The following is a 25,119-nucleotide window of genomic DNA, read 5'->3' as shown; positions in this document are numbered from 1 at the left end:
GGTCCTTCTTCATGGAGACACAGCCCACAAGTCCATGAAAACTTTTTCGAGCAATTGGAGCAGAAGGGTGGAAGCAATGTGCTCACTTGGATAGAACTGTCAGTGGAGCCAGGGTCAACTCAGCAAAGAGCGTATGCAAGGAGATCACATGGGGCACACAGGATGATAACTCATGAGGTGCTGCGGAGAAGCACTCATGATCCACCAAAGGGCATAATGCAGAGACCCTGGGTCCACGGATGTACCTACTGCAAACATCCTGGTCTGAGAGGCCCTCCCTCATCAAGTAAAGTGACAAGGAGCACAACAGATGTGGGAGACACTTCAGCCTCAGCACTGCTAGGCTGTGAGATGCCCAGTGTCACTGTCCAATGCTCTAAATGCAGCATGCCCACATGCCGGAGGAAACCCAATGAGAAGAATCAGGGCACAGTGAGAAGGAGGGAGAGGCTTCTCCCTGGAAGGCCTGCAGACCCAGGACAGAGTAACAGCCAGGTGGTTCTCACTCAGCAATTCAACTCGGCTCATAGTGACGAGGATAGTAAACGTCAAACGAGGTCCCTGCCTTACAGGGCGTGGGGTGGAGACTCTGCAGCACAGGTATGACAAGAGGGGAACAGATGGCTGCTGTCAGGGCCTCAAAGTCCCTTCAGCCACCTGGCAAGCACAGGTGTCCTGTCAACAGGGGCTAGAGAGCAGGGAACAGCACATGCCCCAGGTCCCCACCCCCACCCAAACCACACCTAGGCACATGGGAACCAGGATCTGGATCTAGGCAGACTGCCACCTCCACTTCTGAAACATTCTAAGTCTGACAGAAGAGGCTAAGACTCCATTGGTCCCTGCATTCGAAAAACGTCCCTTCTTTTCCTAGTCACAGGAAGCTCCTATATCCACTCACAGTTGGGGGTCAAAAATTTGGTTTTTGTGTGGTTCACTATTCTGTGTCTGTTCAGATATAACAAGCAGCAACCTGGGAGCAGCACCTGACTTCTGAACCTCAGGCTGCTCTAAGAAGCTGAGGGCAGAAAACAGGACAGATGTGGAGGAAAGGCCACTGGGCAGATATTGAACTTGCCAATATCTGCATTTGAATATGGATCTTCAACAAACACACAGGACTGGCCACAATAGCCAAGTGTCACAGGTCATGTTAAGATGGAGTTCATTCAACAAAATGGGCAGGGACTAAAAGTGAAAGGTGGCTAAAAATTGATAAATTTTTCTTTCAAATAACAATATTAGAGTACAAAAAAAAAAGCCTGATTTCAGGAAACACCCCAGAGCCCCATCAAGCTGCCATGTGAGATTCTGTACTCAGGACCCTGATTCACTGTCCATCTCCCATCTAGCACAGTAACTCCATCTCTGGGTTACAAGCAGAACCACATTGCCAACTCATATGACTTCAAAGGGATGTGCTTGCTCTTCCTACCTGTGTCTTATCTGAATTCCCTGCTAGTGGGATGCAAATATGAGCCAGAGCACCAGGCAGCTGCTTGGACTCTGAGGTTAAAGCCCAGTACACAGTGGCAGCCAACCATCTGACAGACAACCAGCTCCGAAGACACTAATCAACTTCTAGCTCAGGAAACCACCATGTCAATAGACTGGCTGTCACCGTGGATCTAGCCCGGCATCCAAGGTGCCGGAATTCTAACTTGTCAGGGACCAAACATGAACCATGGAAAAGTACTAGCTAGGCCAGAGAACAAGCCACAGGCCCTAAACCAGATGCCCTCAAAGATAAAGAACATTCCTCGGTCAGGTAGGTCAAGTAGCATAGCAACAGAACAATGGGCCCTGACCAGTGACCTTACCACCTAGCACAACACCCTGCAGCCTCACAACTTGCACGTCTCCCTTCACCTGCACGTATGGCACGTCGTGCACCCCTTCCCTCCTTCCTGCCCCCTCCCCCTCCCATGCTATATAAGCCTTGCTGCGGAGAATAAAATTTGCAGCTTGATCAGAACCCTGTCATGCTGTCTTCCTTTTGTGTCTCCCGCTCCTTTCATTCTCTCCCGCAGGTGGGTCACCCCTGTTGACACCCCGCTGACTGGGGCACTAACTGGCGCCTGCAGAAGCCCCCACCTTTCAACATTTTTCCTCAAGCCCCTGCTCCTCATGTCATATCCCCCCAACACAGTCATATTCAAATTATCCACAGTCACCCTCAGCAGCCTGGATAGTCTGCCCTCTTCCCCCAGAGATTTGCCTGTCCTACAGGCTGCACAGCCCCTGCTCAGCCCTGTCAGCTGCTAAATATATACACCTCACACCTCTGGAGGAGTCTCAGGGGCTGAGCAAACCCACAGACAGGGAGCTGCTCAAAAGCAAGAAGGCCAAGGCCTGACCACGAAGCAATGGAGGACTCTGGACCACAGCTCAGACCAGAGGCCACATGGCCGGCTCTGTGAACAGTGTGCCAAGCTGTAGGGTAAAAAAAAAAAAAAAAAAAAAAAAAAAAAAAAAAAAATCACACAAAGACAAACCAAGGTCTATTTTCCATTTTTAAAGAAAAACTTAAGTAAAGAAGAGGTCGTAATGCATCCGCCTTGTTTCCAGACTCTGTAAGCACACCACTGAGAAGGGCAATCACAGACAAGTGCCTCAGAGCGGCCGCTCCTGTGGAAACTCATTTCCCCCTTTTGTGCTCCACAATCTACAGGCACTTTTACTTCAGCAATGCCAGAATTTTTTAGTAGCTTTACTGTGCAGGCAAGAGATGTCCACGTTTCAAAATGCATTTACTCAGGGAAAATAAAGACAAAAAACAAAGTATTTCAGATAGTAAGTCTACTTTAAAGAGATACCACTTACTTTAGTAACAAAAACATAAAGGTTAGGAATAAATCTAATAAAACAGATACAAGACCTTCCATAAAGGTTTCCCCTGGTCTGGTGGCCCAGACCTACAATCCCAGATACTTGGTGGAATGAGACCAAGAGGATCTGAAGTTCAGGGTGTGTGCAAGCTACAGAGTGAATTCAAGGCTACCCTGGGCACTTCAGACAGACCTAGTCAAAATAACAAGTACAAAGAGGGCCAAATTCCTTTCACAAATCAAACAGACAATTTAAAAAAAAAAAAAACCCACCTGGCAACGTGATTCTGAAAATGACTTGAATGAGTAAAGAGTAAGATAATCCAGTCAACTGGGAAGAGAAAGGAGGAGGCACTAAGGTCCTCGTGGAGGCCTGCAAATGTGGCACAGATAGAACACGGAAGTGACAAGGCCAAGTTCCTGCACAGTCCCCACTGACTGGCTACCTGTAGATGCTGCTATCAGCTACAAATTAAATACATGGTGAGGAAAGAAAAACTTTCAGATGAGGAGGTGAGAGAAGACTTACAAGACCGATGTTGAGGGAAAAGATTTCTTAAAATAAGCATCCCATAATAACCGAAAGGGGCATCGCATTCAACTCAGCAAGGCTAAGCACGTCCCATCAAATAATTCAGTTAGAATCCCAGATGCAGAAAGATCACAAACTTATTTTTTTAATGGGTGAAAAAAAGAAAGGGGTGGTCCAGACAGTAAGCAGCACTTCCCAGAACAGGGACACAGAAGACACCCATCTCTATATGCAGAGATGCTCTTTAGCCACCAGCAGCCAAGGAAAGTGAAGCCAGGAGCAAGGTAAGAATATCCACCAGACCTACAGAGCTCGGGAACCTGGCCATGTTCCAAGAACTGCCACGGAGTGGGAAATCCAGGCTTCTAGCTACAGGTAAAGCATCAGCTGCAGACCCCTCCAGGAAGCATGCTGTTATCATGAAAGCCTCAGAGAACTTCTCACAGGGGTACACCCTCCTAAATGGACAGGAGGATTCTAGCAACACTGTCCCAACAGCACTACATTAGGAAGTGCCCAGACACTCATCCTGACCGCTACACAAGGACAAGAAAACACAAGCTGCACACACTGAATTGTACAAAGACTGGCACACTCAGCTCAAGACACAAGAGTAACACCACACTGCTTCCTTAGCAGAGAAGTCACAAAGTATGGCAAATAAAAGTCTGAAATCACCTCTTTTATGGGGGGTGGGCAGAGATGGAGCTGGGGTAGCAGAACCATGAGCATGGAAAAATAGCCTCTATGCTACCAGCTTCAAGCTCACAGAGGTCAGCATTGGAGGGGTTCTAACTCCTAAATTCAAAGACATAGTTTCTATTATAAATACTCATATACATATTACATACATTCTTTTGTACCAGTGTTACACAAGAAAAATGTTTTGAGAACAATCAGTGATTCCCATGGCCACTAATTATGGACTTCAGGGGCTCCCGGGTCAGGCCCCTCAAGTGCAGTGAGCAGCAGTCACACCCAGAGACAGACATCAGCAGAGACTCCCCGGCCAGAGCTCTTCTTACCTCCGTCACCTTGGGCTGAAGAATCAGTGCTTCAGGGCTCATTCGAGGGATGTCGATGTGAATCTGCAGATGCAGGAAAGACATATGTTTATCTTATAGGATGAGGGCAGTCTTTGATGACACGTGAGCTTTGCCCCTAACCTGCTCTGAGACGATTGTCACTAGGCTCCTCCATAGGAGGCACCAAGAAGCACACTCCAGCTGAGCAAGGCTCAACTGTCCTCAGGTGGCAGGCATACCTGATCCTTCGCAGTCCACCAGAACTTGCTGCATGGTCAGGAAGAGAGTGGGCCCTCAGCTCCTCAGAAACATGAGGCAATGCAATCAGTGAAAACTGATTTTCAGTCAACACTGAGCATGATTCAAGGACACTGACAGTGCCTAGGGTTTCAGCTGTGACAAGGCCATCTGAAACATAGGCCATATTTTCCTCTACTTCACAATGTCCAGGAGGAATCTAGGACACTTTAAAGGAGGCATTTAAAGTCTCTGCTGGTGTCAGCAGATTCTTGCCTGAGCACTACCTGACATAAGAGTCTTGACAATGTTTGCCAGCACTACAGTAGAGACCTCCTGTGGGTGGGGTTCAAGGGGTGACCCAACAGGAGAGTTCTGAGCACAGCTGGCATCACAGGCTGGCTCTACATGCCAGGAGTGCATGCTATACCAGCAGCACTAGCAGCACTCTGGGGCTCCAGAGCAACAGCCTGAACAGACTGAGAGGAGACTGAGCACTTTGTGACCCAAAGGTTAAACAGTTTATCTCCATCCTTGTCCATATGCAAAGAAGCAGTTAATATATAGTAAATGGGGTTACCACTTCACTCTGACACTAGTTGGCCTGTGGCCAAGAGTGAGCCATTAGGTTCAGCCTTCTCACCTACAAAAGGCCTGCTCTCTGTGTCCTTCAAAGGGTTCCCAATGACAGTCAGAGTCTGAGTCCTTAGCACAAGGAAACAAAGTGAGATAAACTTGCAAATCGAATACACACAGAGTACACACAAGGAAAGTCCATGAGCAGACTGCTGAGGGACATCCACACAGACCAGCAAGGTCAAGCAAGGTCAGAAAACTCCGGAGGGCCACATGCAGGAGCCCACACACGGGTGAGGGACAAGGGTGCCAAGGTCCACTAGCAAGGCATCCTGTGTGCACCTCAGGGCATTGCTCCCTTCAGTGACAGTCCTGTGCAGAGATGCACTGTATGCTGGGCTCATGAGAGATGAGAAGCAGGCCTGATCTGCCTCTATGCCCACTACCAGCAAGGATCAACCTACATAAGAGCCATAGGCAATGTATTTCTTATGCAGGCAGGACACCACATGCATCATACCCCATATCCTGCCCCTGGCCTGCCTCATCAATCACAGGCCTGGAAAAATAGGAGAAAGGCTCCAAGTGTTAGCAGGACTAACCTAAAGTTAGTCAAACCATGCAAATGTTAGCTCGCACTAGCTCCGGGTGGCCTGGACATAAACCTTCAGGGGAACAGTAAATACATGATAATCAAATGCAGGAAGGCAAGAGTTCAGAGCACAGACCAAGACACTGCCCTACAGAAGCAGGCTATAGAGTGCCAGGCACAAGCAGAGGGACCACCCTCCAGAAGCATGATACAGAATGTCAGGCACAGGCCAAGGTGCCACCCTCCAGAAACAGGCTGTAGAATGCCAGGCACAGGCCAAGGTGTCACCCTCCAGAAACAGGCTGTAGGGTGCCAGGCATAGGCCAAGGTGCCACCCCCAGAAGTCGGCTAGAGAGTGCTAGGCACAGGCCAAGATGCCACATGCCAACCATCACCCAAGGCAGATGCAGGTCATCACTAACAGATTTCAATATCTATTTTGTAACCTGACTCAAGCCTCATGCTTTACCTCTGACAAAGAACTCAAACAAGCCAGATGTTGCTGGTAGCAAACTGCTATTAATTGCTTTCAAATGTTTACTGTTAGAAAATATAAATCTGCAAGTCTATCAGGTTCCTGATAGCTGAGACACATCCCCTACAAACCAGCTCCAAGTCCCAGTATTGAGTGATACGTGGAAAAGGGAAAGACCCCACACACACCTGACGATATGTGTCCTGGTGAACTTCATCATTCCTTGAGTTGTAATAATGCTCAATGAAAGCAAAGTATTCCTTCTGCTTTCTCTGCAGTGTGGCTGGTCTCCGGTCAACGTTGGCGGGAAGGTAACCCTGGAGGAGCAAAAGACACACAGGCATCTGTGGTTACTGTGTGTGAAGAACAAGTGGTCAGTTCCAGAATGACCCAGGCATATGGAGACCCACCTAACACAAAAGGGAGAACACTGTGAAAAAGCCACCCACACAGAACAAAGCAACAAGACAGCACACAGCACCAGCTCCCCTGACCAGTGTCCCAACCAGGTCTAAGACATCACTCATATCTAACAAAAGTCATCTGATAGCACCTGGACCAGATGCTTTCCTCAAATATGTTATGGAGATGCTAAAACCCTTCTCCACAGGAACTGGGAGCCTGTTTGGTCTCACACTTACACCATGCACACATACACACACATTGCATTTATGTGCTCAAAGCTATCATGTAGGTAAATGTACATCTACTCTCCGAAGCCCCTGGGGCTTCTGACACTATGCAATACATAAAACGGACACACATCCAGAAAGAGCTTGGCAGTTTATGTGGCTTCTTATGTGTTTCCTTGTTCTACATTTTAAATTAATCTTATGATATGACACATAAGGTGTAACTTTGAAACTTTGTCAATTTTAAGCACAGACCAGTGGCCTCAAGGAGAGCTTTAGGCAGTTGACTATTGTTCCCAGAGAGACAGGAGGTACTTTCCATTGCCCAAAGTGATGGTGTCCTCTGCAACCTGTTCCCGCCATTCCACCTGGCCCCTGGAAGGGCTAGGTTCTCACTGGATTTGTTTGAGACTCTCCAAAAACAGACTCACTTAGAACCTTAAATTTTGTCTTCTGAGATCAGCCACCATTGAGTCTGCATGGCATGTGTTAGGTCACACACCTCTGGTATGCTACTTATGAATGAACAAAGCTCAATGGGTATCCTTGCAGACTTTGGAAACATGAATCTCTGATTTCTCAGGGCTGAATGGCAGGGGGCAGAGGTGCCTCAGAATGTAGAGAGAAGTGTCTAAGAAACTGTCAGATCTTTTCCAAGGAAGTGACACCATTTCACATTCCAGCCAGCACTAACTGAGGCACACTAGATGGGAACACCATTCCTCTGGCCACAGTGACCTTGAGGCTCAGAGGTCAAGAGGTGACCCAAAGCCCAGGGCTTTTCTTTACTGCTTCTGTGAATCAAGGTGAATATCTGCAGTCTGAGCAGTGGCAGCAGCAACCCCATGACCACAATGGTGAGGTACAAACTGTTCTCCAGCCTTGCCGGCATATGCTTGCTCCAGTGAAAGTTCCCACATTGGCCATTCCAACTTCTTCGAAGCCATCCATCAGAACCAGAACACGATCAGAATCTGTATTTCCCAGAAGGCTGTGGGTGGCACAGCAAGGGGCACTGCTGAGGGGCAAGCACAGACGCAGTCCACTTTCAGTCGGGTTACTGCCTCCTTCCAAGTCTGCAGCTGAGGCCTGCGGGAACCATCCTTGTCCCTGCCTGTGGAGTGCTGCTGTGCCCTGCTAAGGTTGTCCTGTGATGAAGAGCAGTCTCTCACTTGGAGAAAGTCCCCGTTATTGATGTACAATTGGTCCTTTTAGGAAAACAGCCATTACCCAACATTCAGACTTATATGCTGCACTTTAAAATCATAGCCAGGCATAGTTGCATACGCCTTTAATCCCAACACTTGGAAGGCAGAGACGTGTATCTCTATGAGTTTGAGGCCAACCTGGTCTACAGAGAGAATTTCAGGATAGCCAGAGCTACATAGTGAGACCCTGTCTCTAAAAACCCAAAACCAAAAAATAAATAAATAAATAAAATCACAACCATATTCCCACTGTGATTAACTGCCGCTTGACAACAGGAGCCACCAACCGAACCCACACCTGCTTCTGTAAATGGCATCTTGTTGGGACACACTGTGCCTACTTGTTGAATAATGTGTGGCTGCTCCTTCACAGGGCCCACAGAATGACATGGTTACATGTGATCCATGGGCTGACATACTTACTATGCAGCCTTATAAGAACACCTGCCAGCCTCTGCTGAGACATCATCCTGAAGGCAGCACAGCCATGGCCCATGTCTACACACATTTACATAACCCATCCCATTTCTAACATAGACACTATTTCCAATCATCAAGTGGAAACACACACAACATCTGGTTATTGCCTGACATGAACTCCTACATGTGAGCTGTGACACCCCAGATTTCAATGCTTAATCCCAAGGTGCCCACAGGATGTAACCACTGACACACTCCAGCAGCCCTGTTACACACACATCAAACACAACTCACAGGTGAACAACTGGAAAATGCTCACTTGCTAGCTTTCAAGGGAAAGGCTCACACTCAGACTGCTACGCTGGTTTCTTCTCTTCACAGCAGAAAGGAGACTGCTAAGACTCCAATGCACATTCTGCTCACACAACAAGTGAATCACCGACAGGACCAGAACCAGCCCGAATGTCACCCACCTGGTAATCAGAGTCACTTTCAGCACCTGTGGACATCCCAATCAAGCTCTTACTGCGAGGGACACTAGGGGTACAGCCCTGCCCCTGAGCTGAAGGCACAAAATTACAAGGGTGAGGGTACAGACAGGTATTTCTTCAACCAGTTAAAAGCTGCCCCAAAGACAACCCATCCAGGCAGTAGGTTTTGTCCATCCCTCCTTTCTCCTTGGTGCTATCTCAGTACCAGTTTGCATAAAGCTTAGAGAATAACAATTTCCTAGGATACAGCTTTTTCTTTGTCTGATAACTGCCCCTCCACAGGGTCTCCAAGGAAAGTGCAGTCTCCACTAGGCACAGGGCAACTCAGCGATCCTTTAGTCCTAGCCATTTAGAGGTAGTCAATGTGCTTTCCAACAGGGAGACAGACTCAACAAACCACAGCGATATGATCAGAGCCAAATGGATGTGAGGTCAGACTCCAGCCAAGGCCTCCCCACCACATCACCTGTCAGGGGTGTCAGCTGACCCCAACTCACAGAGAGCCTAGGGACAGTCCACACTGAGAACTTGTCATGCACACAGCAACACCTGTGTCCTCTGTCAACAAGGTGACTCTGGGGAGAAGCCAGGTTGCAGAGAGCTGTCCATGTGAGAGATACATGGCCCACCTTCCTCCACTCTCCGCCCTGGTAATACTTACCTCTGCACTAAGGCTTTAGAGACCAGAACAGACCACTTTACCAGAACAGTTCCTCAAACTCCCAAAGGCCCCTTGTCCCACTCAGGATATGATCCCAGGCTACCTGGGCCCCTCCTGGCCTCTCCGCTTCCCTGGCCAGAGCACACATGCTCCTCCCTCCTTTCAGGATATGATCCCAGGCTGCCTGGGCTCCTCCTGGCCTTTCCCCTTCCCTGGCCAGAGCACACATGCTCCTCCCCACCATGTGACAGATCTCTGCCTTCTAAGCAGCTAAACATGCCTCAAACATGATACTTTCCTGCCTCAGAGTCTCCCTCTGAACTCACTAGTTCATCTTCTGAGATCCACTGGCTCCAATCACAGGCTATGCAACTCTTAACTTAGCAGTTTCTGTGAATAAAGCTTGCAAGGAACACAGCTGTATGCAGTGCACACCAATTCCTTGGCTGCTTCAGTGCAGAAAAGCAGAGCTGTGTGGCTGAAGCAGGCCTACGACACTGACCCAAATGGCACCTTGGGATCAAGTCTGATAACTGCCATTAAGATGTCTGTGGCCAGTGGCAACCCTTTCACAATGTCACACTCCTCTAGAGTCTCCATTCCCCCCCCCCCCCCCGGCTCTCAGGTTCAAGAGTATTGCTTCTGTTACTGACCAGTCATCCCTCTTCATCACCCATGCCAACCCATTCTAGGGACCAAAAGAACTATATGAGCTACACTGTACCCAACATGGAACTGAAATAGTCAGGACCAGACTATGTCCCCAAACATCTCCTCCTTCAGTCCTAGCTCAAATGTCACCCTTTCAGTGAGGACCACATACATAAACAGTACCTTGACCTCCCTCTTATCCTGTCTAGCACCCATCAATCACCTCTGCCAACTTCCCTACACAATGTGCTTTCATCTCTTTCTGTCACAATGTAAGTGCTCCTTTTCAGCTCACAGATATCCCCAAAGGCTTAGAACATTGTTCCCCCATAACAGACACTCATCAAATGCTTGTCGCATGGATGGATGATGTCAGCACGATACGACCCAAAGAAGGGTGACACTGTACTAGAGTCTCAGGAGGAGACTAAGTTAACACAGCTTCCTAGCTTGGTTTGATAGTGACAGTAGAGAGGATGGAAAACTAAACGGAGCCTGGGGGTGTGCAGGAAGTAAGTCTAGGCTGGGCAAACACCGAAACAGAGCCTGGCAGATGAAAGGCTTGGTGCTGCATGCAACAGCCAGAGTGAAGGGCCCAGGCTCAGTCTGCAATTCTGGACAGTGGTGTCACCAGGGTGGTCAGCAGGGACAGTGTAGACAGCCACACACAAATGCTACCAGTATCCTTACGGAACAGAGTGAGCACTCTCAGGAAGTTTTCTGCTCCTAAAATATAAACTTAACTTAATAAAACACAAATTCTAAAGGCAAGAATGCCACCATAAAAGGCCCACCCATTCTCCTGCCATTCCCTTCCTACAGGAAAAACACATGTGCAAGTGGAGGCCTCTTGATAATTAAGCAAGACTAGAAATTATGCAAATGAAATACATTCAAGTATGCAATGAATTTTAAATGACAGAACTACAGAAGACTTAATTGCTGTATTAGCATGCTATAAAAACACTAATCATAAATGTAAAACAATGCATGCAGATACTTAAATCCAAACTGTCCTGGTGACACAAAAACCAATGTGTTCCCTCCCATTTCGTTCATATGCAAACTGACGGCAACACCGAAAGAAGGTCCATTGATCCCGGGGCCTCACCGTCATTTTTAGCCAATATACTCACTAGCATAAATGTTCAAGGTTTAATTAGTTTTTGTTCACTTTCTGAAATAGTTACTTTATAAAAAAGAAGCCAAAAATATGATTCTCTTCGGAACTAATTTTGAAAAAGGTCCTATGCTGCTTGCATGTAATTTAAAAGTTAAATAATCTCACTGCTGTTTAATGGGGTGCTCTGGCTCAACCCTCTGCTACTTCTTCAGAACAAGAACCATGTACTCAGGTGTCTCCTCTAAAGCAGAATTTCCTCTCATTAATTAAAGTAACACTTGCCCATGAACACTAGACTTGTACTAATGACAAACACGTGCATGCTGGAGGAAAGTCACTAGTGGGCCAGATTCGTAATCTAGTCCCCACTCACCCACCACCACCCAGCCCAGCTTCCTAGTCCAAGTGTCTCAGGTCCAGTGAGCAACTGCTTTCATTGGGGATGTTTTCAGAGACCAACTGCTCAACTGTTTCATGGGCATCCTGGTCCTGTCTTCCATACTGCCTTGAGCCCTATAACATTGGAGTCCAACCTGCACGGACTACCAAGGCTAGGTATCAGCACTGCCCACACCCCTGGGTGACAGTAAAATGCACCCAGATGGAAAGAGACCACGAGTCAGGAGTCCATATTCGCTGGCCATGCCCTGTTCTTGCTATCTACAGTCAGGTACTCCAGGACCCTCTGACTCACAGGATACCAGGTCAGTGCATATGTGATACCTTTGTCCAACCTGGACTATTCATCCAGATCCCAGTAACCAGGACCTGTGATGGTTTCCAGGGCAGTCACAAGGGAAGCCATGTTAATAAGAGCTATTCAGAGACTGTGTAAGAGGCCAAAGGGACAAGAAAGTCTTTTCTGTCCCCACCATTCCCTTAAATATCCTGTGACTGACAGACATGCTCCTCAGACCTTTATTACAGAAAACATGCTGTGCTGGCTAGTTTTATGTCAACTCAACACAGTCTAGAGTCATCTAAGAGGAGGAAACCTCGGTTAAGAAAATACCTCCATAAGGGGCCAGAAGCAAGCCTGTAGAGTACTTTCTTAATTAGTGATTGATAGGAGATAGCCCAGCCCATTGTGGGTGTGGCTGGCCCTGGGCAGAAAAAAACTAACCAATCATTGGTTGACTCCACCCCATCCTATATAGACATCCTATATAAACCTCTCTGCCTGGTCAGTTGTGGGCTGTTCTCTCCACCCTGGTAGAGACAGCTACTCTCCTGGACCCCTCCTTCCCAAATAAATCTCTTTCTCGACGGGCGGTGGTGGCACAAGCCTTTAATCCCAGCACTCGGGAGGCAGAGCCAGGCAGATCTCTGTGAGTTCGAGACTAGCCTGGTCTACAGAGCGAGATCCAGGACAGGTACCAAAACAACATAAAGAAACCCTGTCTGGGGGGGGGGGGGGATAAAAAATTAAAAAATAAATCTCTTTCTCAAAAGAGTTTTGGGTGTGAAGATCTTCATTCACTGGCGAACAGAAGATCCTTGCTGGGACGTCCCATAGTGGACAGAGCAAGGGAGAGTTGAAAAAGTAACAGAGCCAGAGGACATTGCTACATTTCTGCAGGGGGTTCCCCTTTTGCAGAGTGAAACAAAGGAAGCAACATCTTAGGCCAGAGAAGCAGAGCTCTGCTAGGAATCACCCTTAAGTGGGGGCTGAGCAGAGCCCAGCTGAAGCGGCTCTCCGGAGGAGCAGAATTGCTATATCCTGCAGGGAGCCCATCCCCCACCACACCAGGAATAGCCTGACTCTCCCAAACTGTCAGGATACCCTTCCCTGCAGAGCTGTCCTGGCAGCTCCAGGCCTGACTTTCCCCAACTGTCCGGATACCCCTCCCTGCTGAAGCAGTTCCAGGTCTGACTCTCCCCAGCAGTCAGAATAACTTCTCCAGGCCTGAATTTCCCCAACTGTTAGGATACCCTTCCCTGCTGAAGCAGTTCCAGGTCTGACTCTCCCCAGCAGTCAGAATAACTTCCCCTCCAGGGCAGAGCTGCCCTAAGCAGCTCGGTATCCAGGATACCTCACCCTCCAGCTGTCAGCTGTTGTAAGCCACTACCTACCTTCACCTCCAGGGCTACTGTCTCATCTCCAAGTTCCAGCCATCGCCTGACTCCCAAGTGGTCAGCATACCTATTCCCAGAGTTGCAAAACTCACATTTTGGTGCCAAAATCCGGGACCAAACCCACAAAGTTGCAACAAATTTACTTATAGTCATGGTGTCTCTTCACAGCAATAGAAACTCTAACTAAGACACCATGTCTGTGCCCTGCAGAAGTCTCTCTGCCTGCTCTAAAGACAAGACTCCCTCCATACACATATAACCTTGGACACTAACTCCTTCCCAGCCCTTCCCAACTGACCGTGCCCCAACTAGAACCCCTCCCAGCTTCCCTGATGCCCTGGAAGGCACCTCATCACTGTCAGACACTGCACAGAAGTACTTGGTGACAGTCACCTGCTCATTCTCTGGGAGAACACAACTCAGCTTCTAAGGAAATCTGAGTATGCCTTATCCTATACATAGCAAGCATTCAATAAAGGACAAATGAGGCACAGGAACAGTGTCCTGGGAAAATGGATCCTTTTCTGTGTAGTGAGCCCCAGGTCTGTGCTGTGTAGTAACAGAAGAATGAGCATTCTCTCTGTGTTGTGCAGGACCCAAGAGGGCTGGGACTTAGTCTCAGGCATACCCTGTCCTTTTCCAACACCAAACACAGTGCCTGGGACAGTGGTCAATCAGTCTCTAGCAAATAACTAGATATTTTCACCAGTGGTTTTCCAGGTTATTTGTTGTGGAATATTAATCTGCATATTTGTTTATGTGTAGAACATTTGTTTAATAATGCAAAGATGTGTTGCATTCCTTTATGTTGTATTTGTTTAACTCTGTGAAGCTCTGTTACTTTGCCTTCCCAAAATACCTGATTGGTTTACTAAAGAGAATGGCCAATAACTAGGCAGGAGAGGGATAGGTGGGGCTGCCAGGCAGAGAGAATAAACAGAAGGAAAGAACAAGAAGAATGAGGAGTGAGAAAAGGAGGAGAGAGGATACCAGGAGCCAGCCACCCAGCTACACACAGCAAGCCATGGAGTAAGAAGTAAAGAAAGGTATATAGAATAAAGAAAGGAAAAAGCCCAGAGACAAAAGGTAGATGGGATAATTTAAGTTAAGAAAAGCTGGCAAGAAACAAGCCAAGTTAAGGCCAGGCATTCAAAAGAAAGAATAAGTCTCTGTGTGATTATTTGGGAGCTGGGTGGCGGACCCTCCCAAAGAATAAATACCAAAGAGTAAAAAAATACAACTAGTTATTCTCCTTCCAGAAACAACTGAACACCCCTGGCTCAAGTCTTTCAGGATGAGGATCATGTTACCTCGGTGTCAAGTATACACATGGTCTCCTCCTCATCCCTGGCTCTCTGCCCTGCCTTCCTACAGAGGTCTGAAGGGGCACCCTTGCCTAGTCTGTGCTACTGACCTGCTATACCCTACTGCACCCGTTAGCCTTATGACCTTCTCAACTCCCTCATCCAAGTAACACTGACATCCTCCAAAGATGCTGTGTGCGCATGCATCTGTGCCAAGGACCCTTGCCTGGCACCCCCACTATTTATACTCCCCTGGGACTACTCCTTGGTGAAGCACAGAGCTGCTCACTAACCTGGCAGTTACCATCTCATCAGTCAATTCATGCCTGAAAACTGCCCTAGTTTTCCTGCCCTCCTTATGCACTAGCAAGGCCTTAGAAACACAGTGTAAAGCCTCCCCCTCACAGAACCAGCCCTAGGAACTGGCCACCCCATAGTACCATCCCAGCCCCTCCTCTTGGCTGACACTCAAGCCCTGAATACCTCACAGGTACACTGTGCCAAACTGTGCTGGACTTATCCTGCTGCATGTCTGAGCCCCTGACCTCTTCCTAGCAGCATCTGGGTCTATCTTAGTTAGGGTTTTTATTGCTATGAAGAGACACCATGACCATGGCAACTCTTATAAGGAAGACATTTAATTGAGGGGCTCAATGACAGTTCTAGAGGTTCAGTCCATTATCATTATGGTGGGGAGCATGGAGGCATGCAAGCAGACATGGTGCTGGAGCTGAGAGTCCTACATCTTGCAGGCAACAGGAAGTCGACTGACTGTCACACTGAGGGAAGCTTGAGCAAAAGAGACCTCAAAGCCCACACCCACAGTGACACACTTCCTCCAACAAGGTCACACCTCCTAATAATACCACTCCCTTTGGGGGTCATTATCGTTCAAACACTACAGGGTCTCCATAGGCTTCACTGTTTCTGGGCAGGCCCCTACAGTTTTTCTTTGGTTTACACTACCAGCACTCCTGTGTACATACTCCAAGGTCCACACCAACAGCGGGAGCTGCCCACCACTCACCCCACCCCAACAACTGTTGTTCCTCTGATGCTCTGTGGCCATTGACATGGCAACCGCTATGCAGTCAAGCAGCTTGGGGCACCGCAGCTCTGACTTGCAGAGGTGCAGAAGTGAAGGAAAGAGAAGGAACAAGGGCCTCTCATGAGACTTTCCGTTTCGACCAGCCCGTGCTTGATGAACACAAAACCATGACACAGGGGCTTCCAGGCATTTACATCATAACTTCCCACAAACCAATCACGAGTGTGCAACCTCTCTTAGAGAACATTTAGAAATGTGGTTATAAACATTTGAAAACCACACAACAGAGCACAAGTGATCACAGCAGGTCTAGCCTTAATTGCAAGAGATATTTAATCAATAAATATTTGCTGTTCGGAGCTGCATCTGCATTTAGGATTACGAGGTACTGAACTGAAAATGTATTACAACTCATTAGCACAAAAGTCTTTTAAACACTGAAAGTCAGACTCAATTTAGAATAGGGCCTCTAGTTCCCCATGACTGATCTCCAAAAATAAAACAAAGGAAAAGAGAAGAAGGCTGTCAATAAACTATTCTCACTTCCAATCTTAAGCCAGGATTAAGAAGGTGAGGGCAGCCACCAATAACTGCTGAACCTCTCCAGAAGGGTTTTTGGACCGGCAGCTTAGTGCTGGGGCTCAGGGCACTGGCTCCCACTCTCCATAACACCAACAGGCTATTTCTAAAAACTCCTGCCCCACCTCCTTGTCCTCTTCATTTTCCTGTCCTCCTCCTCTTCCTTCCTCCTCCTCCTCCTCCTCCTTCCTCTTATTCCCTCTCTTCCTTCTCTTCATCCGCCTTTTCCTCCTGTTCTTCCTCTTCTTCCTCTTCTTGTTCTTCCTCTTTGTCTTCCTCCTCCTTTTCTTATTCAATAGCAGCATTACCAATACTTCTTTGCGGGCACATTTCCTCTGAGTGTGTGGTCTTCTGCGCAGTAAGCCCCTGAATCATGAGTCTGCATACAGTGATTCTTTACTGGTGGAAGTCGGAGGGAACTAACACAGCTGTCACGAGCTATTGCATGTCCTCACTTTCTGCCAGACTTGCCAAACCAACCTTGAAATTAAGCTAAAACTAGACAATGCCATCTTGGCCACAGCAAAGTCCTGTGCCATTCTGCAACCATGATAGACAAGTGTATGGCCGTGGCCAGCAAGCCGTGCTCCTCCAGCCAGGTACCAGGCTGCTGTGTGTGCAGCAGGAAGTGGCTAGGCTGAGCACTGGCATGCAGACTTACTGAGAGAAGCTTCCATGTCATTGGACGAACTGGCTTTGGGATTCCGGACCAGCTCAGCTTCCGTAATTCCTCTATTGGAAGGGGAAAAAAAAAAAAAAAAAAAAAAAAAAAAACAGAGAAAAGCAGGGTTACAAATGGTTCTAAAGCATCTTACTATATCCCATCGGTGTCCCTGGGGGTCATGGAGCCCAACAAATGGAACCAAAGTAAGCCTAAATTATAAACATTTCAGAGAGTGACTGTCCTCAATACACAAAAGATAATGAGTCACCACTCTGTTAAAGCAAAGCAGAGCATTGCCTGTTTTTGTGTAAGTCTTAGATAGGTCACGTCTGTCAGAGGCAGCCAGGTAACTCTGATGCCACCCTGAGACCGGTGAGCCCCTTCCTCCCTGGGGCAGTAGCATCAGGGCACCAGTCCCCTCCTCTCCCACTATCTTTGTGTCCCCCTGAACCCACAATGCTAAGTCTCCATTTGGACATCTTAGCTGGCTCTCTTTCTCTCTCCCACTCCATCCACTCACTGCTTCTTACTCTCTCTCCCACTCCATCCACTCACTGCTTCTTAACGCCCCTCTGGGATGTTTCTCAGCATTGTTCTTTAGGAGGTGAGCTTGTCCTTGCACAGCACTGACAAAGGTGAGCCACACAATACACAGCTAAGTTAAGAGAGCTTCGCAGTGGACACACACAAGGCTGAGATGTCTTTACAAATATTCCCAAGGAGCAGAACCAAAAAGGACTGGCTGAAGAGAGAGGGGCCTACAGCCAAGGCAGTGAGCGCATGGCACAGTGGGAAAGGACAGCGGGCCCTGGTTCTGCTTGTCGCTGATCTCCTGGTGACTAGAAGGCTCAGGTGGGTTGTAGGGACATCCACGCACTCCGGTTCCAGCAAGACAAAGGCAACTGCTTCCTTTGCTTCCGTTAGAAATCTACTATTAGACTCTTCTAACAGCTCAGAGCTCATGATTAATACCAGGAATAAGAGAAGTGATTACAGAGAAGACTTTGGTAATATAATCAACAAAATGCAAAGTCCTGACATCTAATCTTTTTCCAATTACTAAAGTCTAAGTAAAATAAGTAGAGAGTAATTGGGCGACAGCACCAGCAATAACCTGCATTCACAGAGACCTCAGAAAAACATCAAATCTCCCCCAGCTCCCCGTGGACGCCATGGAGAATAGAGGCCTAATATCCGAATGCTGATAACAGTGTTTGCTAACCAGGCTCACAGCACCTCTCCCTCCTTGCAGCACTGGTTTCTGGCTGTGGTGTATGAAGAAAGCACTGAGAAAACACACTGGTTAACGTTCTTTGACCCCATCTCCACGATAAAAAAAAAAAAAAAAAAAAAAAAAAAGTTCAAAGTCGAGAATCGTGAATATACAGCATGAGATAAAGTTCTCGTTTTGTCAAAGCTCGGTGTTTAAAAAGAGCTTTGCATACATTGTCTCACTGACTCCTCAAAGCAGCTTGGATTAATCAGGGCTGTGAGCCCTGTCCACGGATGAGAACTGGTTTCAGAGAGGTTAAGTAACTTGGCCTTTAATACCAGGCTCTTTTCACTATATTAACTCCTATTCTTAAAGACTTTGTAACACAGTCAAATACCACTTACAAATATAGACAGCGATCCCAAAGAAAGTCTTAACAGGTCCAAACACAGTAGTATATCTAAGAATAGCACATATTACAAGATTCACTCCAAGGGTGCAGGGATGGGTGTGAAGAATCTACTGATGGTAAAAGCCACACTCGGCTATGACAGACACCCCAAACATACTTTCCCTCTCTAGCAGAATGTCACCTGCTCAGAGTACCCACAATTCCCTGAGAGCAACACTGAAATGCTGAGGTGTGATGAGCAGCCAGCCAAGCAGACCCCATTCAGCTCCAGAGGGGTCTGTGAAGTGCTGATGGAGAGCTAAGCCTCCTCCCTCCCCATGGTCAATGTGCAGTGGCGCTGGGTTCCATCTTAGACACTGGGAGAACAGCACGATTGCTCAGGACTCCAAGAAAGTCCTCACTCTTATGGAATCCTTGGGAGCAACCCTCCTCCTCCCTCTGACAGTGTCCTAGGTAGACATGAGACTAAGGATTGTTACAGCCATCAACCTGAGCAGCCTGCAACCAACCAGAGAAGAAGAAGCAAGAACCAGGCAGGGGATGCAGGGCCACACCAAGCAGGATGGGCAGTGCACAGACTTGCCAGAACCAACAGCCTTTCCCTGTAGAACAGGGAAGTAAAAACTGTGAAGGGTGTGAACCTAAAAACTGTGCAGGGTATGTGAGGAAACTAACTGGCAGGCTTCCCTTAAAGACGAACCTGGAGAGAGGCAGGTGCCAGGCCCGACAAGGTTTAAGTTATAGTTCCTTCGGGCTAGGCAGGCAGCCAGAGGTAAAGAGATCACAGCTAAGAGCAACAGCGAATATGGCCTCCATGCCTAGCCCTGGGAAGGGCGCACCTTCCAGCAAAAGCAAACATCAACCCGTAACTAAACCAACCACTCAACAGAAAGAGTCAGAAGAGTTAGGAAACCAAGCAGGAAATGCTACATCCGAGATCGGGCTGGTTCCTTAGAGAACATGACAGCGGACAAAAGCTGAGTTGGGAAGAGTAGTGTTTTAAGTCCACAAACAGCTCATGCAAGCCTGGCCCTGTGTGGACAACAGACTGGAGGACCAAGAGTGGACATAAGAAGACTGAGGAAATTCAGCCTATAGGGCAGCAAGAACAAGAAGCAAGGACCAGAGACAGATGCTAAATAAGAGCAGGACAAGTCAAGCCGGGCTGCATAGGTAAGTGGGTTTCAGACTAAAAAATTGTGTCAATTGTCACCAAAAAAAAAAAAATAATAATAATAATAATAATAATAATAATAATAATAATAATACAAAGAGAATTAAAATTGCAATGGGTTCTGCTGGATGTATCCTCAAATTCTGCAAGCTCATCTAGAAAAGAGATGATCATCTAAGAGAATCAATAAAATTCTCAGAAAGAATAATGTGGGGCTGAGGAGACAGCTGTCTACAGTGATTGCCACACAAGCCTCAGGGCCTGAATTCCAGTCCAAGCACCCATGTACCTATACAGCAGGACATGTTGGAATCCCAGCATGCTGGGCAGGAGTAGTAGCCAGGAAGATCCCCTGAGCCTGAGCCTTGCTGGGCACCAGCACTCACATGCACATATCCACATAGAGACAGATACCTACACACAATTGAAAATAATAAGTCTTTAAAAGTATCTTTTTAAAAAATAAAAATGAGCCGGGCGGTGGTGGCGCACGCCTTTAATCCCAGCACTCGGGAGGCAGAGCCAGGCGGATCTCTGTGAGTTCGAAGCCAGCCTGGAATACCAAGTGAGTTCCAGGAAAGGCGCAAAGCTACACAGAGAAACCCTGTCTCGAAAAACCAAAAAAAATAAAAAAATAAAAATGGTAAAGAGGTTTGCAGTAACAGGAACATCTATGACAGAGTTACAGACATGAAGATAGGAGCCTTCTGTGAGAGACAACGGGAAAGAGACCCATGAGGCAGGAATAATGGTTCAGAATCAAACCTGTGAGCACATGAACACTGAGATGTGCTAAAACAACATTCATACAACACCACGACTAGTTCTAGAAGAGCTTCTGTGTCTGAGCACAAAACTAAGGTCTAAATGACAACAATTCTAAATGAGGGCAGCCTGGCTCTTTCTGCATGGAAAGGAAAGATTAAGGCACAAGAGGAAAACAGAGTCTTCTGCTGTATTTTACAGGGAAAGGCCTTCCAAAACAAAACGTGAGTCTCAGAAACTATAAATAAAAGGAGTAATAAATTAAGTACACAAGTTGGGGTGTAACTCTACAGTGTAAGGAAGCAGATTATTAAAACAGCAAATGGCAGGCCCGACAGGTCATGCAGCGTATAAAAGGGTTCACATTACTCATACATAAAGAACACGTACACAAGTTAAGAGACAAACTGCCCACAGAAAAACTGAAGAGCCCCAGAACAAATGGCAGTGGTTACACAAAATCAAGGTACAAAAGCCATGATGTGACCAAAGAACTACATGATAAAATAATATATCCTCCAAAACAAGGTTGGATTAAATTGTAAATGAACCATAATGCCCAATATTGAAAAAACTGGGCACACAGCTGCTCCCCGACACTTTGCTGTGAGTATAAACTGGGGTAATTTTTACTTGATCAGATTTTTTAAAACCTTTGGACAGCCACTTTATCTGAGGAAGCCTACAGTGTTATTTCCAAGATCATGTAAGGGCTATGCCCAAGGATTTCATAGCAGACGGTGCTGTGAGCAAATCACCAGGAGCAAGCAATGTGTCCATGGGCAGAGACATGACTCCGCACCTAAGAATACAAACTGCCATGGGGAAGACCAGATCCCTGTCTGTGTGGACACCTAAGCGGATGTGAAGGAGGTATACAGAGCAGAGCAGAGCACAGCTGGTGCTGGGAGGGCTGGGAACCAGTCAGCCCAGAAGAAGACTCCCTTTATCGGGAGGCCTACTGCTCTCTGCAGGGCTGCAAACTTCTGCAGCTCAGGCACCTTCATCCCCAGCTTTTCAAATTAACACACATGCACCACACAAAGCGGTGTGTTTTGTTATGTTCTCATGTAAGTACTTCATGGTCTTTGACCATATTACTACCCCTACACTGCCCTCTTCTGATCTCTCCCCCTCCCTGCTAGTCTCCCTCCTCTTCCCCAAAACTGCCCTTTCTATATTCATGCTGAACAAACTCCACTGTGGGTCCATCCAAAGTTTTCTCCACCATTTATCTGTCGATGGGCATCAAGGCGACTGTAAACAGGGCTGCAACAGACGGGGACTTGCAGGTACTGGGATAAGCTGACTTAGATGCCTTCAGGTTCACAGCCAGGTATGGCTGGGCAACATGCCAGTTCCACTTTTAATTTTTAGAGGAACTTCCACTGATCCACAGAGGCTGCATTAATTTACACTCGTACCAACAGTGTGTTAGGCGAACTGCAGCTATCCAGGCCCAGTCAAGTCCTGTCAGATCTACACCTGACAGAGTCCATCACCACGTACTTCCCTCCTCTGTGGAGACAACCTGGCCAACTGCCTGCAGGGAAGTGTCCTGAGCACCTGCCTCCTCTTCAGGAAGCAGTTTTGCCTAAGAAGGTTCTCCAAGGTGCTGTGCTATACTACACATCCCCCAACAACAGACCAAAGTTCCAGTGTCTGCATCTCCAGGTCAAGATTCGGCGTGGACTGTCTTTTGCATTTCAGCCATTACAGGAGTGTTAAACAGCATCTGCTGTGACTTAATCAGTTCTGTGATGACTGATCACCCTTAGTACTGTGCAGACTCTCCTGCTAGGGCCACTTCTGAACCTTTTGTGAAGTGCTGACATCTACCCATCTCTTACTGGGTGCTTTAATGTTTTATTGTTGGCTTGGGAGTCTGTTTCTTCTAATCCCTGGCTTTTCATCTGCCTATGAGTCACATGTTCCTGTCTCATTGCATGCTGGTTACCTTGTTGAATGCTTAATGTGCTGGTATCAATCAATGCCTCTGTAATAATAGCACCAGGTCTGTTTCAGTCAACATGATCTCATCTTCCAGAGAGCGAGAGGCACATGCTCCTGTAGCAGACTCTGTACTCGCTCTCTCCAGCACTCAGTTACTATGGCTCTGGACTCTCTGCTTAGGCCAGTGGTGACTTTCTCAAGCTCAAGGAATCTCACCCCACTCCTGAAATGAGCCATGCTGGACCAGGGACTTTGGGGTATCCTCTCCAGGTATCTGGGGCTCTTTTCCTCACACTGGCTTCCTCCTCTCCAGCACTGGACTCCTGCAGTCTGCCTCAGCCTCCCCAGTTTCTCAATACAACAAGATGCCAGCAGATTAAGTTTCTCTACCTACATGGTAGCCTGAAAACTGTTTGAACGGCACCCAGAGCAGCTGGAGTCACCTGTTCACTGCCCTTGTCTTGGGCCACAGCTCAGCACAACCTGATGCCCATCCAAGCATGGCTGCCCACATAGTGTTCTGTCTGCAGCACAGAAGCCAGTTCTTCGGCACCTACTCCCCTAGGGTTAAACAAAAGCCAGTTTGCTAAGATTTTCAGATGAGATCAGCATGTTCAGGGTGTTATGGCCACAGACTGCTAAATTCCCAAACAATTTTTATCATTGAGGTTAGTGGCACCCCAGAATGAACTGGTAGCAGGTTTCTGGGCAGCCCCTCTGGCAGATGTCCCTCAGGCAAGCTCAGGTATAACTGGGACCTGGTGGGGAGAAGTGGACACAGCGCATCCAGGGCAAGGCAGCTATGGCCTGGGAAAGGCTTGGCCCAGAAGAGTGATGCAAAAGTATAGAGAAGGGGTAGGGAGCAAGAGACAAGCCTGGAAATGCACAAGCTGCTCCACTACTGGGCTGAAATGTCCCACATCATGGAAAATTACATGGCATGTCTTCTTTGGTTCCTGGAATAGTTTTAAAACTCTACTATGAGGACTCAGATTAATCACAATTACAATAAACACAATGACAAAAGTACTAGAATCTAGCTGCCCAGAAACCTGGGTGTTCATCCTGGGGTACCACTAGCCTCAATGCTTGGGTGGCTGTGTACCTAACAAGGTCACCCACAGAACCAAGCATGGAGAAAGACATCTACCACTACCACACTTAGTAACTATCTTAGGGTTATTATTCCTATGATGAAACACCATGGCCAAAAGCAAGTTGGAGGAAAGGGTTTATTTGACTTATGCTTCCACATCACTGTTCATCACTGAAGGAAGTCAGGACAGGAACTCAAACAGGGCAGGAACCTGGAAGCAGGAGCTGATGCAGAGGCCATGGAAGGGTGCTGCTTACTGGCTTGCTCAGCCTGCTTTCTTATAGAACCCAGGACCAGCAGCCCAGGAGTGATGCCACCTACAATGGACTGGGCCCTCCCATATCAATCACTAAGAAAATGCCGTACAGGGTTACCTGCAACCAGATCTTACGGAGGCATTTTCTCAACTGAGGTTCCACTCCAATTACTCTAGCCTGTGTCAAGCTGACACAGAACTAGCCAGCACAATGACACACTGTATACCTGGCAGAAGTAGTGGAAGGAAGGAAGGTTTTATTCTGGGTCACGGTTTGAGGGCACAGTCCATCACGACAGGGAACTCATGATGGCAGGAGAATGCCATGGCTGGTTGCATTGATTCAGTAAGCAGAAAGAGATGAATGCTGGGGCTCAACTCACTTTCTCCTTTTTTTTTTATTCAGTCTGGGACCCCAGCCCACGGACTGATGCCACCCATTTAGGGTTGGTCTTCCCACCTCAATTAACTGTCTAGACACCCCTTCAAGAGCACACCCACAGGTGTGTTCCATAGGTGATTCTAGATCCTGTCAAATTGACAGTATTAACCATCAAATATACTATTTTGACATGTTGTATCTCTTTGCTCTTCTTGGAAAAGCCTGGTTCATCTTTGAATTGCCACCGTCAGCCAAGTCACCCAAGCCCTTCCCTGTCACTTTGGGGATCAGCCCAGCCTGGGGCATTAGCTCTGTAGCACTGCAGACTCTGTGCCCCTGGATGGCAAAGCTCCTATAACACTGGGTACATGAATGTGGGAGACACCTAACCCATGCTCTGTGCCAGCTGCCCACAAAGAGGTTCCTCTTCTGCAGGAGGGCAGACACCAGCAGGGACCGTACTTTCTGCCACAAACCATGGTGACTCAAGTGTAAATCTCTAGAAGCATGCCAGCCTGTTCTGCTTACTGGCACCCAGGAAGTTTTTTCTGCCCTACGCTATTGCTCTAATTGATGTTTTTCTGCTTTGAACAGTTCCACGAAGTTTGCTTTTAATGTACAAAGAGAGAACACACCTTAACAGTAGGGAACAATCCCACTGAAACAAAGCGCTTTGGGGCCACATGGGGAAACAGTTCCTGTGTCACCTCTGCTGGGTGCCCTGCCTCTCCTCAGCCTGCCATCAA

General features: G+C 47.6%; 1 protein-coding gene across 7 annotated transcripts in view; it reads right to left on the bottom strand.

The window, feature by feature from the left end:
• Positions 1-25,119, bottom strand: part of Tbc1d22a (TBC1 domain family member 22A) — a 301,414-nt gene that overhangs the window by 195,969 nt on the left and 80,326 nt on the right. For all 7 annotated transcript variants that reach the window (XM_052748584.1, XM_052748580.1, XM_052748582.1 and 4 more), the window contains 3 exons: positions 17,120-17,190; positions 6,454-6,582; positions 4,386-4,448 (listed from right to left, as the gene is read on the bottom strand). In XM_052748584.1, coding sequence (XP_052604544.1) covers positions 4,386-4,448; positions 6,454-6,582; positions 17,120-17,190 — 263 coding nt within the window. The remainder of the gene's footprint in view (positions 1-4,385; positions 4,449-6,453; positions 6,583-17,119; positions 17,191-25,119) is intronic.

Source organism: Peromyscus californicus, unplaced genomic scaffold (assembly GCF_007827085.1).
Source record: "Peromyscus californicus insignis strain IS unplaced genomic scaffold, ASM782708v3 Scaffold_20__1_contigs__length_68692818, whole genome shotgun sequence".
Classification (NCBI taxonomy): Eukaryota; Metazoa; Chordata; class Mammalia; order Rodentia; family Cricetidae; genus Peromyscus; species Peromyscus californicus.
The sequence above is the reverse complement of the archived record's forward strand: the minus strand, read 5'-3'. Positions and strand labels throughout refer to the sequence as shown.